Here is a 17962-nt window from a genome sequence, read left to right as displayed (position 1 = left end):
AGACTTACTCCCTCCGTCCCATAATATAACGCTCTTATATTATGGATGGAGTATTTAGGAATGGAGGAAGTACTTTCACACAAGGCATACAAAAGAAAAGACAAATATGTATTTCTAAAATGCCTTCTCAACTTTTTAAAATTTAAAGCACCAAGCTCCTTGGAGCTCGGTCACCAAAAGTCCACACTCCTGAAAAAAAAACACCTTATGTAGTGCTGCGTTAAGTTCAGCAAACAACATGGACACACCATGATTTCAACACGAAACCAACATTTATTCAGGACTCCACTTCGGAGCGGAAAAAACTCCAAAATTCTCCTTATTCGGGCATTACATAGTTTCACAGCGCAGATAACGGTGGCATTCCTCTATGTTCCTGATCATCTCGTTTTTCTAATGTTCAACGTATAACAGCTCACTCTACACGTGCCCATAAGGAAGTACTCATGTCTACTCCCTCCCTTCCTAAATACTTGTCTTTCTAGGCATTTCAACAAATGACTACATACGGAGCAAAATGAGTGAATCTACACTCTAAAATATGTCTACATACATCCGTATGTAGTAGTCATTTGAAATGTCTAGAAAGACAAATATTTAGGAACGGAGGGAGTATAACATATCCCCAGCACATACACACAAAACCATACAAGAACAAGCTGCTTATGTTGCTTGGCGGGTCATTCATTCTTCTTCTCGAATTTTGCCTTGTCAGCGCCACTGTACGGAGCAACGTGATACGCGTACTGCTGGAGAACTGAGAAAATGACCATTTCCAGGATAATCAACACATTCTGGATTGCCTCCTGGATGTGCTCCACGTCCAGCCAGAAATGGTGAGATTGAATAACCCCTACACCAGCCAAAACATCCAACGCACAACCCTGCAAAAACACAATACCATTCAAGATTCAGGAGTTTGATCATATTTCATTTGATAGAGAAAGTAACTGTGTTACAAAATGGAACAGGTGTTGTATTCGGATATTGCTTTTAATTCCCTACAGTGAACAAGTGCATGTTAGAATGTTGCGTGAAGCATCCATAGACAATAGGGTTCACTCACAGCTCACAATAAAAGTCCACAGGAAATCTCTACTGCAACGAAGTTGTGCGTTAAAAAGGTGAACCAGTTAACTGATTTATACTCGTAAACATTTACGGCAAGGCATGGGAAACTAAACTGCAGATGAAACTCCTAGATTGATAATCATCAGCTATAACAAAATAAGGTGATTAAATACCATGCAGAGCAAAATCCAAAGAGTGAGTGAGAGAAGAAGCTTTGCGCAAAATCATCACAAATATGGAAGGAACATAAGGTCTAAACTATCAATCAACATTACTAAACCAATATCGCTTCCTCAGCCAAATGTTCAGACGCAATAATTAAGACAAACTGGTGTACATTACATCAATAGCATTCAGATACACAGAAAACTAACCCCAAAGATATTTATAAGAAAATTAAGTCTTTCCAGCCAGCAGAGGATGTGATTTTTACCTGCCAGAAAGAGAAGAAGACTATCCCTTTGATGCACAAGAACTTAGCAAGAGGCTTGTGAGGTGCCAGCTCCTTAGCAAACAAGTGATAGAATATGACCAAGGCATATAATGCCATGGAGACTGAAAAGTTAAGTATAATTGTGAAGGTCCAGCTGACCCAGCTGGGGTACAACCCAAGCAGCTGAAGTGCAACAATCAGAATGGAGCATACTGGCCTAACAACAACAAATTGCCAGGTCCAGTACTTCAGAAGCTTAAGTGTCTTGTGCTCCAACCGAACATTACGGGGCTGCCAAAGTGAAGCATATAGGTTACTTTCAGTACACACAAAGTAAAACTACTGGACAAGGTGTAAAGCCTAAATCAACAGTATTGCCAATAGCTTCCAGATTACATATGCCGGTTATAGGTGCAAATATGCAATTATGGACAAATGATGCAAAGGAAGGTTCAGAAGACAACAACATTCAAATGCATATATGAAAATTTAGTGAACAACACATGAAGAAATGGAGGTTAAAATCATAATTTAAGCATGCATGACTACACATAGGTACATGCTTCAATTAAACAGATATTACTAACTGAATTAGTACTTTGTGGATGGAATATATAAACCTTTCTGTTAACACCATGAATCCTTTTAATATTATTGAGTAATACAGCATCCTTCAGATATGGTAAGGCTCAGTATGGGTATGCACCTAGGACCCCTTATTAATTTGTCATTAATAGTGCAGGTTGCATTACAAAAATTCAAGAGCAGATTACCGGAACACTCATCAAATATTCTATAAGTGTATAGAAGGGTGTAAGAAAGATACCAGGAAAAGAGAAACAGGGAAAGAATGATGAAGCACCCTCCCTTTGATTTCATCAGGTACAATGTTTCTACTGATAGATATATTTAAGTAGCTGTACATCAATGCCAGAAACTTAGCAATAACCTGCAGAATTGAAATAAAAAATAGAAGGAAAAGTGAGTGAAATCACAAACCTCAGGTGAAAAAATGCCATCAACCTAAGAGGACTCACCAGTGCTTCATAGCATTCTTTAACAGACTCCAAGCATGTAAAAAATGTTTTGCTTCCCTTAATATCCAGAAGACCAGCAAAGGAAGTTATAGCATACAATGGAGGCATCAGCACTATAATGAGTATAGCCTTCTGCTCTTTGGGATTTTTCCAATAGAAAAGATGCTGTGATACCAGCTGTACTGTGAAATGCATAGACAACATTACACAACAAGCTGCTCCAAGGAGGGTAAGAGTTGGAGGATCCATTTTCGTAAGATCCATCCCCGGGAACATCGACATAGTGCCTGAAGATATAGATACCCATATTAATTCATCAGTGATATGAACTTAAGCTAATGATTATTCAAAAATACATAGCATGAGAACAACAAAACACCAAGATCATTCCATTTGTATGATCATTTTTTGAACGCAAGTTGGGTTCTAGGTTCATACTCTAAACTGCTTCACATAATAATGTTTCTGTGATTAAGTTTGGTTGGCGAGGCATTTTTTAACTCCATTTTCATAAGCATGGAAGCAAACATAAAGCAGAACACAATGAACACATAACTCAAAACGTAATGAGCCGATATTCAAATTATCTTATGCCATACTAACAAATGCATAGCAAGATATGTCAGAGATTTTCTACACTAATGAAAGCAGGTCAAGATATTCCTCAAAGAACTTCCACCATGTGCAGTAATTACATCACCAACCCAGTGATTACAGGTAGGTGGACTGAACTGTCAGTTGATTGGTATGAAACAACAAAAAAGAAGGCACCAGGTGGGAATGAAATACCTTGCAATTGTGATATTTTTATTGATGAAAGTTCTCTGGAAAATGAGCAAATAAAGAACGGACACTTTATGATACTATTATTCATTTCCAGTATTAATATTTTGATAATGGACGCTTCTATTTATAGAAGGGGAGCCTCGGCGCAGCGGTAAATCTGTTGCCTGGTGACCATGAGGTCACGGGTTCGAGTCCTGGAAACAGCCTCTTGCAGAAATGTAGGGAAAGGCTGCGTACTATCGACCCAAAGTGGTCGGACCCTGCGGAAGCAGGAGCTACGTGCACCGGGCTGCCCTTTTTTATGCTTCTATTTATCTCATCCCCGCGTCAAGCCAATACAACCACACAAGACTTTAAACAGACATGTCGCTCCCGCGGGCGACTCCGGGAGCCAACCCTAGCACCGCCTCTTCTCGACCCCCACCCCAGCCTCTTTCTCCCGCGTGCTGGAGGTGTATGTTGCGGGGCGCGACCTCCTGCGGCGACGGCGTCTGGCCCTCCCCTCGACGGCCTGGCGTCCCGGTGGTGTTGCTCCCCCTCCCTGCAGCAGCTCGTGGGGTTCCTGGGTGGGGTGGGGGGGGGGGGGGCGTGTGGGTGGTGGCGGGGCAGCCGGCGGGGTGCGACCTCCCGCGGCGACAGCATCTGGCCTTCCCCTCGACGGCCTGGCGTCCCGGTGGTGTTGCTCCCCCTCCCTGCAGCGGCTCGTGGGGTTCCTGGGTGGGGTGGGGGGTGGGGACTCGCTGGCGGCGGATCTGGTCCCCCCATCCTAGATCCGGGTGGTGGCGGGGCAGCCGGCGGCCAGGCTCCTCCTTTCAGGGTGGAGGGGCGTTGGGCGTCCATGGCCGAGGGTGGGGGGGGGGGGGGGGCTGCGTCTTCGGCAGCGTGCCGCAGCTGCTGCAAGGTGGCTCGGGGCTGCTCCTCGGGGACTCGGCGTGGATGTGGGTTGTCACAGTGTGGTGGTAGCTCATGGTGGTGGCCTGGATCGTTTCACGATGGCGGCTGGTCTCCTCCGGCGTCAGCCCGTCGATGAGCGGCCTGTGTCGCCTTCGATTCCTCTCCTCGTCATCCGGGCTCTACCTCCGTCGAAGGGCTGGCCCGCTCCCAGCTGCAGTCCATTGCTCGTCTCACGCCCGTGGCTGCGGGACAGAGCTCGTCTCGCGCCCAACAGCAGGACCGAGCTCGTCTCGTGCCCGGCGTCTGGACCGAGCTCGTCTCGTGCCCGGCGTCTGGACGGGTCGATGGAGGCCAATTTTGGTCGGCCTTTTGGGTCTCGGCGTTCGGGCCGCCCAGGGGTGTGAAAGGCAAGGCCTTTCCACTCGTCTCTTTGGTTGGGGTAGTGACGGGCCTCGGGTGAGGTGGTGTCAAGGTCTTGGATGCCGGGGCGGCGGCCCTGGTGGTGGTAGCACGGTGCTCATGGGTAGAGCCCGTGGCTTGGTGCTGCCCGGTGACCATGGCCGTGTGGGCGTCATGGTGGACGGGGTGTGGCGTTTGATGGCAGTAAGTGCTGGCTGGGGTGAAAACCTGTTCTATCTTCGGACGGACCGGCGGCGGCGTAGCGCGTTCCCTTCTTGAAGGTGTCGTCGCGGCTCTCATCGGTCATCGTGTTGCTCCAGGGGAAACTCTGACCTCCGGGTCGGGCAGTGGCGGCGCGTTGGCATCGTAACCTTCTTGGAGGCGCCGCCTTGCAGCACACGGTTCGTCATATGCGGCTTCATCTCTTCGCGGTGGCGTGTTCACGGTGGAGGACCACGATTGCTCTTGTAGTGTTAGGGGTGGTGTTGCTGCGCTTAGCGCCTATGTATCCTGCCTTGGGTGTGTGTATGTGTTGTCATGGGGTGCGTTTGTACTTGGGCTGTGGTTGATCATTGCTTTATATATAAAGTGGGGTGAAAGCCTTTTTCGATAACAGACATTTTATGGAAGCACAAACACCCAAAGCCCAATGAAGAAAAAACTAGACTAGTAGGGGGAGAAGCCCCTGCTGATTTTTAATAAAGAAGGAGATGTGAGACCCATGTAAGAACCGAGGGAAAGGCTGCGTACTATAGACCCAAAATGGTCGGACCCTTCCCTGGACCTTGCGGAAGCGGGAGCTACATGCACTGGGCTGCCCTTTTTTATGCTTCTATTTATCTCATCGTCGCGTCAGGCCAATACAACCACACAAAACTTCAACAGACATTTCATGGAAGCACAAACACCAAAGCCCAATGAAAAAAAAAACTAGACCAGTAGTGGGGAGAAGCCCCTACTGATTTTTAATAAAGAAGGAGATGTGAGACCCGTGTAAGAACCGAGGTTCGAACCCGCACAGGCTAGGAGGCAGCACTGCACTCTGAACACTGAGCTGAGAGCTCATCCACAGCCCAATGGTACTTTTTTACTCCCAATTCGAAGTTTTTCGTGGAAGTTTCAACCCTTCGGTTTCTTAGGAACCATCTGCTTTGGGAAATTTTCGATTAAGAATTTGTACGAGTAATCGTACAAACCATAAAGGGGCTAATGTCTACATGCTTAAATAAAAATAAAATGTGCATACGTAGGAAGCTGAACCGGACAAGGATAGTGCTGGATAGTAATTGCACTAAACCATATCAAATCCAGAAGCTGTCGGCGAAACAGACAGTAGGGAATACCGACTCCGCTTATACCCCCACCCACCACAAATAATTTTAAAGGACAAAGCTACCATGTTGCCTGAAGTGGATCTAGAAACTGGGTACCACCAGAAATGAGCATAACTGCATAAGCAAAAGATTTACACTACAGCTTAGATTGTTCCATTCAGACTGACTAAGCTCAGCTTCTTTCCAACAATGTTGAGGTACTATGGCTTTAGCACCTGGAACAAGTGCATCAAATTGAGAATCAGCTATGACTCAAAGCTGAATGCTGGCACACAATCAAGTAGTAGCGCTGGCACACAAGGAAGAATTATCTACTCCATCTGACTGTTTCAGGTTTGAGTCCTGGGCAAACCAAGGGATGTATGCAGGGCAAACCATTTATTTATTTTTTGCGAAGTCAGGGCAAACCATAGCATGACACAGCTACTAGCCGAACAGGCTACTCCTCGTTTCCCACATCAAACTTGCTTCCAATTTTCATGAGGCACTTATATCATTATAAGTGCAGTTAGTAGAATTGGCATAGAAATTCTCTGCATCACTCTGTAAATGTACTACTTTCCGCCACAAGCATATGAGCAATCAATACAACAAATAAGGTCCCGTTTGCGAGACAAGTAAGTCTTGACACTGTAAACTGTATACAGGGTATATTAAAAAAACATCCAATAGCATGTGTATTTCCATTCCTTGTAAAACGATGTTTTGATGGACAGTAAATTGCATTTGCAGGTAGCCAGGTACTGACACGAGAAAACACTACCAAGAACTTCACCGAAACACTGCCTAATTGCCAATTCGCCCATGCCATCGCCGTCGCCGCACACAGCAAACCAGAGCGCGGTGCCGAGGGAACCCCAAGAGCAGATACAGAGCAAGAGCAGGCCACCGCATCCAGATGCCAGCGGCGACGAACACAGCCTCCTGGAGAGTGAGCGGCGGGCACAGCTGAATCAGTGCATATTGGCCACGGCGACCGTGCTGTTGGTGCACGGGCGGCAGCGAAATCGGAAGCCGGCGGCGGTGAAATAGGGAAGACGGCGACGGGGTGGCGCTGAAATCGGGAGACGGCGATGGGGCGGCGTCCGTTGAGCAATGGGCAGATGCAGGGATCCGCGTATTCTGCTGCCTATTCCATTCCTGGAATCGAGATTCGCAAGAAGGCAGGGATGGACGCGCTAAGCGGATCAAAAGCAAGAAGCCCCGGAACCAAGGGAAGGGATCCACCGACAAAATGAAACCACCGGGGTGCTGTCTGCGGGGAGAGGAGCGAGAACTCTCACCTTGTTGGAGGATCTCCATGCGGGGCTTTGGCGCAGACGGGCAGTGGACTCTCTCTCTCTCTCGGTTCCTGCTCCGGTGCAGAGACTTGTTTGGCCTCCTCGCGACCCGCGTGGGAGCAGGTGTTTTTTTCGAGGACTCAGGCCAACTCCATCGCTTTGTCCGAATTTCGTCCGTTTGAGATGGAATTTGAGATCATGTCCGGACATGTCTTAGGATGCGGTGATCGTGCTGGACACACACGGCCGCATCCATTTGCCTCATTCTATCCGTGTCTATTTAAAAAACCAAATGAACGTTTCAAATGCCAAGTCCTAGTTTAGGTCAGCGGCCTACACGTCCATTGCCGGCATCAGCTAGCGGCCGACAACACAGTCAGCCTCCAAAATGAATAGTTGTCCTCGCCGGCAACGCAGGCAGCGGCCGGCAATACAGCCGGCTACCAAAATGAATGTTTCTCGCCGGCACACAGCCAGCGGCTAAGCGGGGACGCGGCACCCATGCCAGCATCCAAAAAGAATGGCCACGGCCGATCGGACGACCTAGTTCAGGTCTTCGGCTTCGAGCATCTCATTCTGCTTGGCCTCGAACCAGGCCTCGTCTTGTCGCTCATCTTCGACAAGTCCACGCTCATGATCGCAAGGGCCACCTCCTTCGCTTTGGTGGCGGCGTTCGTGGCCTCGATGTCGAGCTGCCTCTGCCTGGCCTTGACGTTGTCGGCCTCGATGTCGAGCTGCCTTTGCCGGGTCGCCTCCTTCATTTCGATCTTCCTCCTCTTGACCGCCTCCTCCATCTCAAGCTTCTTTGTTTGAAGGTTTAGGTATTGCTTCATTTGCTTCTCCTTGCTTTGCCGCTTCTTCTCGTCCCTCACATCTTTTTGGGATATCATGTCATGCAAAGTGTCATGCAATGCCATGGATGAGGCATCACGGATGTCATCAACCTTGGAGTTGGTCTTGCCCCTCGGCCTCTTCAAGGCCTCGCCATCTCCACCTCCGGCATACTTGGTCGTCTTTAGTCCTCTCTTCCTTTGTAGTTCATGGTATTGGTCCTTGAACTTAGGGCAATTGTTGATAATCGTCCAACAATGCGTAAGAGTGAATGGCTTGTCATTGTGCCGGGCCTTGAATGCCTCCAAAGATTGAAATGCCTCAATCACATGATCAACAACAAGTGAACATGCAAACATATACACGGCCGAAGTGTCATGGCCGTAGCAAGGAAAGGGCTAGGAAGAGGAGAGCATACCATGTCCCCAACGTCGAGACCACTCACGGGCCGTGCTTCAACGCTCTCTAATGCGGCGCAATACTTGTTGCACTCTTGTTGGATGAACAACCATCTCTTTTGAATCGAGTCGATGCCACGATTACTTGTAAATTGGTAGGGCTCAAACATCTTCCTTTCATGAAATGTTTTGTGGACTCTCGTCCAAAATACAATGCCCTTTTGTTGCGCGTCGGTCCTCGGATCTTGGCTACTCTCCATCCAAGCTTGGCAAATCAACTTGTCATCATCTTGTGTGTATGAACCCGTGCGAATGCTCTTCCTCTTCTTTTGTGCTTCCGCTCTTTGGGTGAGCTCGTCGATGAACAATGGCTCGCCACTAATATCAACGTCATTGCCTTTTTCTTCATCACCTTCGACATAGATGTCATCGTCTTCATGCCACGAGTCACCATGGTTGTAGTAAGCACGGTCGTCGGCCTCTTCATCGGGCACGTACTCGGCGCGGCCATCCTGACTTTGGGTCTCCTCGGGGTCGTAGGCACGGCCGTGCCCACCCTCAAAGATCACGTCCTCCATGTACTGGTTGTGGAAGGGGTCGTCGACCGTTGGCGTTGGGGTTGGCATTTCGTCAAACAAGACGCGGGGGGGGCGGCATGGTACCCGTGCCTGCTTTCTTTGCATCTCGACGGACGGACGGCCGCCGCTGCTGGACCCAGGCGTGACGTTGAGGTCGATGACGGTTGCGGGGCGCGGTGTGGATGGTGCGAACAACCCCACGTCCGGCGACGCCGAGAAACGGGTCTGGTCGTCGTGCCTTGGAGGAGGAAAGCCGGGCGACATGGGCGTGGCGCGCGACGTCAGCGACTGGCAGTGCGTAGGCCGGGCGACCGACGAGCCTCTGCTCGCCGGGCCGACGGCAGCTGCAGGGAACCCGGCCGGACGGCCCATGCCAAGCATCAGGATGGTGTGCGCTTTGTTGACGAGGTCCTCCTTCTCGTCGGCAGCGGCCTTGCGCCGCGCGGCCTCCAGCTCCTCGCGCTGGGCGGCAAACTTGGCCGCGGCGGCATTGACCTTGACGACCGCTCTCCGTTCCCTCCTCTTCGCCGATTTCGCGTCCAATTTGGCGATCTTCTCCGGCGTGCACTCCGACCGCGGCTTCCTTGGCGCCTTCTTCTTCATCTTTGCGGGCGGGTCGACAGCCAGGCCGCCGGAACTCGGCGGGTCGACGGCCAGGCCGCCGGAACTCGGCGGGGCGTCGGCCATGGCCGGGGAGAGAGGGGCGGCGGGAGGGACGTGGAAGGGTTTGGGGGAAATGGCGGCAAATGGGTGTGGGGGGTTTTGGTTTCTCCCACCGACAGGCGGGCCAGGGGAGGACAAGCGCGCGCGTCCCGCTCGTCCACGCGCTATCCGTTTCACCCCAAAACCGGCGCAAACTTGGGCCGAGAATGGGTCGAAAGCGGACACAAAGCGGACAAAAGTCCGTTTGCGCCCGCACGCTGGGCCGTCTCGTTTGTCTATTTTACCCCAAACGGACAGGGGCAGACAGGATAGGGTCACGCGATGGAGTTGGCCTCAGATCGTCTTGGCGGTCTACGTCCAAGCAGAGCCAACATGGGCACGGACGAATTTAATGTTAATCTCCAACAGGCCTGCCGACCTGCCGCCCAACAACATGCCTTCGTCATCATTATAGTACAGGTAAGCCACAGTGGGAGTAACTTCAGCAGTAACATCAAGTCCAACTCAGCAAATTTGCTTATGTGGCAATGAGTTAATGAAGAGAAAGGTGGTTGTAGTAACTTAGTTAGTTACTGTAACATCACATATCCCAATGCACTATGAGTCTATAACCTAATAAATGAATCTTTGCATGTTATCACACTTAAGTTACTACCCACTATGAAGATAGTAACATAGTCTAGAGATATGTGTATGTTATTAGTGTATGTTACCATCCATTGTGGCTAGTCAAAAAAACTCATCATCATCTATATTTATTTTTTGATGAGGGGAAAAAACTCATCATCATAGTTTAAAGAGAAACGGCGGAATATTTATAGGTTGGATCACCGGTTTACAGTTTGGTTTTAGACCATGAAAGATATTCTTTGTATGTTGAATATATTGTGTATGTGTATATTGTGTCTTGGGCTCACCTCCTATTTTCTCTGTATAGTTGAGATTTGTGGCCCCTTTCTGTACTCATGTATACGTGCCTGATGCATCGATCAATACATTGTGTTGCACATCCTATTCACATGGTATCAGTTTAGCACGTCGATCCTAACCCTAGCTTTCACTTCTCTAGCCGCCGCCACCGCAGGTCCTTGCCGCCGCCGCGCCATCCTCCTCGCGCCGCCGCCGCAGGTCCTTGCCGTCGCCGCGCCATCCTTTTCGCGCCGCTGCCGCACTCCTTGCCGCCGTCGCATCTCACCTTCCTTCGTAGCCACCGCACCTCCTGCCATCGCTGCACTTCTTCTCACCCAGCCCGATCGCTACCTAGTCAACCAGATCGCTAGTCAAATCCATCTAACTGTGTGCCTGGGTGCTTACTAGCAGATCACCGAATCCATCTAGTTGTGTGTCTGGGTGCTTGCTAGCTTATACGTGCCCGTGTACTTTGTTAGCCGCCGTTGTTTTCTTTTTCTTGCCCTAGCCGCCGCTGACCCACTGCTATGGCCTCCCTTGGCTCTTCCAGCGACCCCGTTAGGTGGACGACCGCCTTCGGACTTCGGCAGTTCTCCTGCTGTGGGACGAGCTGCGACTCGCGCCCCCACGACGTCCTCGCCGACTCCGTCAGGAGCCTCGGCATCGCCCGCCTTGCCGACAGCCACTGCTTCGCCGGCATCTTCGCTGGCTGACTCGGCCGGCCCCGCCGCCTCGAGTGCCTCGGGCGACACCCCTGCCTCGCCCGCCCCCTACGCCGTGGGCATGGGCGCTTCGGCGGCCTCGGGCGCCACTTCTTCACCGACCATCTCACCGGCTGCCTCGCCGACCGCCTCGCCGGTCGTCGAGTTGCCATCTCGCCCCGTCACTCGGGCTCGAGCCAACGTTCATCGCCCGAGTCTACGGTACTCCAGCGACGAGTATCTTCTCGCCGCCTCCACCACTGAGCCGTCACCAATCCCTGCCTCCACTCGCGCAGCCCTTCGTGATCCTCACTGGCTTGCCGCGATGCAGGAAGAGTTCGACGCTCTTCAGCGGAACCGTACCTGGACATTGGTTCCTCGGCCTTCTCGTGCCAACGTCATCAGCGGCAAGTGGGTCTTTCGCCATAAGACCCGCTCGAATGGTACACTTGAGTGCTACAAGGCTCGTTGGGTGGTCCGTGGTTTTCAACAGCGTGCTGGAGTCGACTTCACTGAGACGTTTGCCCCAGTTGTCAAACCAGGCACGATCCGCACAGTTCTCCAGCTGGCAGTTTCCCGAGGCTGGCCATCAGATGGATGTCTCCAGCGCCTTCCTTCACGGCCATCTTGAGGAGCAGGTTTACTGTGAGCAGCCGACCGATTTCATCGACGCATCTCTTCCTGGGCATGTGTGTTTGTTGTCCCGGTCTCTCTACTGGCTCAAGCAAGCACCTCGCGCCTGGTACCAGCGTATCGACCAGCGTATCGTCGGGTTCCTTCAGACACTGGGCTTCAGCGTCACTCGCTCGGATGCCTCGTTGTTCGTCTATCACCGTGGAGACACGACTGCATATTTGCTCCTCTACGTCGATGACATCATCCTGACGGCCTCCTCCGCGGCCCTTCTTCAGCAGATTACTCTCCGGCTGTGTGATGAGTTTGCCATCAAGGACTTGGGCGCTCTACATTATTTCCTTGGCATTGAGGTCGTTCAGCGACCCGACGGCTTCTTTCTTCATCAGCAGAAGTATGCGCACGAGCTACTTGAGCGTGCCGGCATGCTCAACTGTCACCCTATTGCTGCTCCTGTTGACACGAAGGCCAAGGTTTCTGCTCTCGAGGGCTCTCCCGCGTCGGATGCTCCGTTCTATCGGTCCATTGTTGGTGCTCTTCAGTATCTGACTCTCACCCGGCCGGATTTACAGTATGCTGTTCAGCAGGTGTGTCTGCATATGCACGCCCCTCGTGACTCCCATTGGACCCTCGTGAAGCGGATTCTTCGTTACATCCGCGACACGATGGCTCTTGGGCTTACTCTCACGGCGTCCACTTCTCTAGAGATGGTGGCCTACTCCGACGCGGACTGGGTCGGCTGCCCCGACACCCAGCGGTCCACCTCTGGCTATTGCGTTTACCTTGGTCCTTCACTCGTCTCGTGGTCGTCCAAGCGACAACCTATGGTTTCGCGCTCTAGCACGGAGGCTAAGTACCAAGTTGTGGCTAACGTCGTCGCCGAGTGCACCTGGCTACGACAGTTACTTCAGGAGTTGCACCATGACGTCTCCCAGGCTACGGTTGTCTACTGTGACAATGTTTCTACGGTGTACCTTTCCGCCAACCCCGTTCATCATCGTTGGACTAAGCACATTGAGCTGGACATTCACTTTGTGTGCGAGCAGGTGGCTCTTGGACGTATTCGGGTCCTCCATGTTCCGATTGCACAACAGTTCGCCGATGTAATGACTAAGGGACTGCCGACTTCCACCTTTAAGGAGTTTCGTTCCAGTCTTTGCGTCTCCGGCGCCGCTTCGACTACGGGGGGAGGGGGGTGCTGAATATATTGTGTACGTGTATATTGTGTCTTGAGCCCACCTCGTAGTTCCTCTGTATAGTTGAGATTGTGGCCCCCTTCTGTACTCATACATACGTATCTGGTGCACCGATCAATGCATGGTGTTGCACAACCTATTCTTTCCCTTCTACATTGTACACTAATCTATACCTTTACATAGATACTCCCCTGTAAAAAAATAGATAGTATATGTATTTTCTGTTTCTTTATCCTTACTAAATAACTAGTAAATTCGTATGTGCAACGCACGTGTAATCTTCTTAAGCCTCCCATCTTGCATCAAGATGCCCTTTGTCCTTCGGAGAACACATCTCTAATAGTATATTTGTGTCGTAGTGGTTATATGCGGACATATGTGCAACCTTCAATTATCTCTGACATTTGCCAAATTGATGAACTATTAAGAAATGAATTAATATCACTACATTTGATCCATGAATGTTATTTAATAGCAGGTGATACCTAATACCACATGCCTATACTTAATCCCGATCTTGACAAACTCATCATATGAAACCACAAAAGAAAACCCATTCAATCAATTACACAAAACACAGACTTATGAACTATTTAATAGCAACAAAACAAAGAGTAGGGCATTTTGGAGACCGACCTCCATGGAGCCCTTTATTTAGAATTTTTTCCATAAATTTCAGTTTTAAAAAAATCAGAAAAAAGATACACATGTATGCAAGGATGTAAAGTGCATGTGTGAAAAAATTCAGGATGAAATACCTTGAATTGCCAGCTGCACAAAAAAACCATGGACTTTGAAGATGAACAATGCATATGCTAAAAGCCCCAGATTTGTCTTTTTTTGTGTAGCTCACATTTTAATGTTTTTCCATCTAAAAAATTCCACACATGTACATTATGTATCTAGGTATATGTGTATTTATTTATAGAATTTTTTGAAATTGAAAAGTTCAAATTTTGAAGTTTTCAAATAAAGGCCTCCATGGAGCTCGGTCTCCGTTTGGCATTTTTGCAAAATAAAACTGTAAATTAACTTTGCATAAGCCATGACTTGAGTACGCGCAAATTCCAATGAAATCAATCATCCGACCCACTCTAGTGGAGAAGCATGAAGATATTTTACTGATCTTGATGCCTAGTAGAAGGAAAAAAGTAGAGCACATAGACTTACCAATCGCTAGTTGTCACGATGTTTTTTTCCAGATTACCATAAGTTACATACGATAAATACGCCATCTCTGAATTTATTGTACTGACATCACTGACTATCTTCTAAAAAGGATAAGACCTGAGCAATGAGCTATCAATTTTCCTTCACCAATATGATGGACCTCTCAAATGGGGCTTGTTGCAACCAGCAAAGATCCTACATCTTGTCACCTCAGGTTCAGAATATTAGCTTCAGCATAGCAACCACTCCAAGATTTGCAGTACTACTATCTACGCTATCTTTGTGCCCTTTCATATAAGTAACAACATGTATCGGATCATCAATATGCACCTTTATAGTAAGGCAAAATGAAATAATAAGCATCTACATGATAACAGAAAGTTTAGTTTTATATCAGACTGCTTGTGAATGTACTTGATTAATGACATTGACTTGGTTTTATCATATGGACAATACTATGCAGTTCCCTTCATCTTAGTGAGAACAAATGCATAGGTAGACGTCTACACATTTGAAATTGCTAATTAGCTGAAAACGCGAGTCTGGTCAGATTCTGATAAACACAACGGAATAGAAAAGGACATCAGATCAATATGACACCTAGCTGCTGGTGCGTGGCAAGGGCATGTTACTGGCCAAACTTGACGCAATGATAGATCCAACGGCCATAGTCGTCGCTTGAGCCTGGGTTGGTTCCTGGCTGGGTGGATGCACCCTGTGGAAGCTGAGAACCCGGGGGGCAGAGTCAGCCGACACCTGGTCGATGTCGACCTCGGAAGGGCACCAAGCATGACAGATAGAGTGAGAGCCGAACAGGGAGACCACCGCCGACTCTATTGCTCGCCATTCTCCCCTCCAAGAAGGAGATCAAAGGATCCGGTTGGAGGATGTCGAGGCTGCGAAGCTAGTGAGTCAGTTGTCTGCGGAGCCGCCCGGATGGACGTGAATAACACCGAGGAACATGAGGCGTCCCCGATGACCTGCTAGGCGGTGCAGGAGGCGGCTTCCAGACGGCTGGATGTAGGAGGATGTGACGTCCCTGGCACCAAGCCAGGTGGTGTAGGAGGAGGCGTAGCCGCCAACGACCGGCCAAGCAGTGTAGGGAGGCGGTGCCGCCGACGACTGAGGCAAGGCGAGGCGATGGGTTGGGGCAACACAAATATGGGAGAGGCGGCATCCTTCAAGGTGCGGCGGCTCGAGGCGATGGGGGAGGTGTCGTGAAGGTGCGGTGGCCGAAGGCGATTGGGGGCGATGTGATGATGCTGTAGTTACTTTCCTTTCTTTCTTTCTTGATTGACGTGGGCAGTTTATTTCCTTTGGTGCCAAAGGAATGTGACCACAGAAGAGAAAGTACTTTCCTTTCTTTCTTTCTTGACTGATCGTGGGCAGCTTCTTTCCTTTCGTGCCAAAGGAAGGTGATCACAGAAGAGAAAGTTGTGTTTAGCGCTAAACGCGTTTAGTCGCTCACCATTAGGACAATAACAACTGTTGGATGAATGCGAATGGATGGCCGAGATCTGTTGGATCTACTTCACTGGGTCTTGTTATATTGGTATAGATAAAGGGATGAACCTTTCTTGATTGTAGATTCATCTCCAATTTTCCAAGCGGTTTTTGCACAAATGCTATAGATCGCTTATAGCAACCACAAACCGTAACGATTGCCCATTGTATGCTTCTTGTGGGGTGACCCATTAGTGGTTTTCGCGAACATTCTAGGAAACGGGTCGGGACCGGTTTGTGAAAACTTCTAATCACCTTTAGGAAGGTTTTTCTTTTTAAAACTCGTGAAAAATTTATAAGTTCATGAATGATTCTCGGTTTCATGAATAGTTTTTCTAATTTAAGAACATTTTCAAATTTGTGAACTCTATTAAAATTACGTGAACATTTTTGTATTTCATAAACTATTCCAATAATTAGCGAACATTTTTAAACTCATGAATAATTTCCAACTTCGTGAGCATTTTTTAAATTTGATTTTTTTTGAATTCATTAAGAATTTTCCAATTCACAAAAAATAGCAAACTTATTTTTGAATTCACAAAGATTTTTCTAGAACTCATGAATTTTTTGTAGTTCATGAATATATATTTTGAACAAATTATTTTTTAATTCGTTCACATTTTTTGAATTCATGATCATTTTCTAAATTGGCAACATTTTTTGTATGTGGAAGTTTTTGAATTGTTGAACAATTTTTCATAGTTCAAAAACATGTTTATAATTGACAAATTACTTATAATTCACATACAATGATTTTTTAATTCATTAATTTCTTGAACTTAAAATTAAACTTGCCAAATGAAAAAAAAAGTTTTTGAACATTTTTTTGAGTCCACCAACTTGTTTTGATTTCGCAAACATTTTTTGAATTTGGGGACATTTTTTGAGTTTGTTAATATTTTTTAATTCATGAAGATTTTTTAAATTCCTGAATAGGTTTCAAATGCATGAATTTTTTTAATTCAGGAGAAGTAGTTTTAAATTCATGAATGTTATTTTAATTCATGATTTTCTCTCAATTTAAAGTTAACCAGGCCATAATATAAAAAGGCGTGAGCTTTTCTGTCGCAAACTCTGAGTATTCTCAATTGTCTAGGGCGACCAACATGCTACGGGCGATACCTAGCGCCAAATCCTATGTGGAGCCTTCTGCAACAGTTAAAAGTGCATGGGAGCTCCTATGTGCCACATTCTGCGGCAAAAAGATGCCCCATCGCACAGGGTGCGCTGGCCCATTGCAGTGTGCTACGAATGCGTTTGTGAAAAATCGCATAAAGTTACGTGGTAACAGGGATTCAAACCCGTGACTGCCTGCTCACGCGCGCTTGCTGCTACCACAATGACCAAAGAGAACCGGTGGCAGATATTCATCGCAAGAATTAAAAACTAATAGCGGTAGCCAATGCTCCCGTTAGATGGGCCAAGCCAAAACTTTGTGCTTGTTCGGCTGGTTGTACCGGAACCTAACACTATTTGAAAAAGAATCCTGAACAACATTTCAAATTTTGAGTTATTTTCTTAACTTATTTTCTGAAATAGCAAACACATTTTCAAATTTCCAAACATTTTTCGTAATAATGAACATTTTTCGAATTTGTGACCAAAAATTCAAAACAGGAACAATCTTTAAAATCATGAACATATTTTGAATTTTTAGACCAAATTTCGAAAAGGAGAAAAAATTTAAAAAAATTGAAAAACGAGTATTTTTAAAACATGAACAAGAACATTTTTTTGAATTTTTTTATTTTTTAAAAAACAGGAATACTTTTTGAAATCCGGTCATTATTTGAAAAGTACTGACAATTTTGAACAAAAAGATTCCGATTTTTTCTAAATGCGAACATTATTCGAATTTATGAACAATTTTTTAAAACACGAAGACTTTTAAATAATTTTTAAAAAATAGAAGTACAGACATTTTTTATGTTTCCGAACAACTTTCGAAACATGAATTTTTTTAAAAATATAAATATACTTGAAAACTAAAAATGGAACGAGAAAAGGAAAAAAAGAGTAAAGGAAAAGAAAAGAAAAAAAATCTGAAAATAAGAAAAAAGAAAAAACATTAAAAACCAAAAAGAAACAGAAAAAAGGTAAAAGAAAAATAGCCGGTTTAAGGAACCTTTTAGAAGGTTGCAAA

The 17962-nt window shown here is 47.3% G+C and overlaps 1 protein-coding gene across 1 annotated transcript; it reads right to left on the bottom strand.

Moving 5' to 3' along the window:
• Positions 1-250: 250 nt before the first annotated feature.
• Positions 251-7396, bottom strand: LOC147984690 (protein LAZ1 homolog 1-like). Its single transcript, XM_087543703.1, has 5 exons — positions 7238-7396; positions 2542-2828; positions 2331-2453; positions 1505-1795; positions 251-884 (listed from the first exon to the last, which is right to left on the bottom strand). Exons 1-5 carry the CDS (start codon positions 7254-7256, stop codon positions 681-683), a joined length of 924 nt encoding a protein of 307 aa, XP_087399829.1. The 5' UTR covers positions 7257-7396; the 3' UTR covers positions 251-680.
• Between the last annotated feature and the right edge of the window lie 10566 nt (positions 7397-17962).

This window comes from Triticum urartu, chromosome 2A (genome assembly GCF_056163025.1).
Source record: "Triticum urartu cultivar PI428250 chromosome 2A, HENAU_Tu73, whole genome shotgun sequence".
Taxonomy (NCBI): Eukaryota; Viridiplantae; Streptophyta; class Magnoliopsida; order Poales; family Poaceae; genus Triticum; species Triticum urartu.
Note: the sequence above shows the minus strand (reverse complement) of the source record. Positions and strands in the feature narration are given on the sequence as shown.

What these genes read in the sequence shown, in the direction of transcription:
- LOC147984690 (XM_087543703.1), bottom strand. An exon ending in TCCCTGTTTCTCTTTTCCTG is followed by an intron (nt 1,796 to 2,330) that starts GTATCTTTCTTA and finishes TCACTTTGGCAG; the next exon opens with CCCCGTAATGTTCGGTTGGA. An exon ending in TCTTCTTCTCTTTCTGGCAG is followed by an intron (nt 885 to 1,504) that starts GTAAAAATCACA and finishes GTGTTTTTGCAG; the next exon opens with GGTTGTGCGTTGGATGTTTT.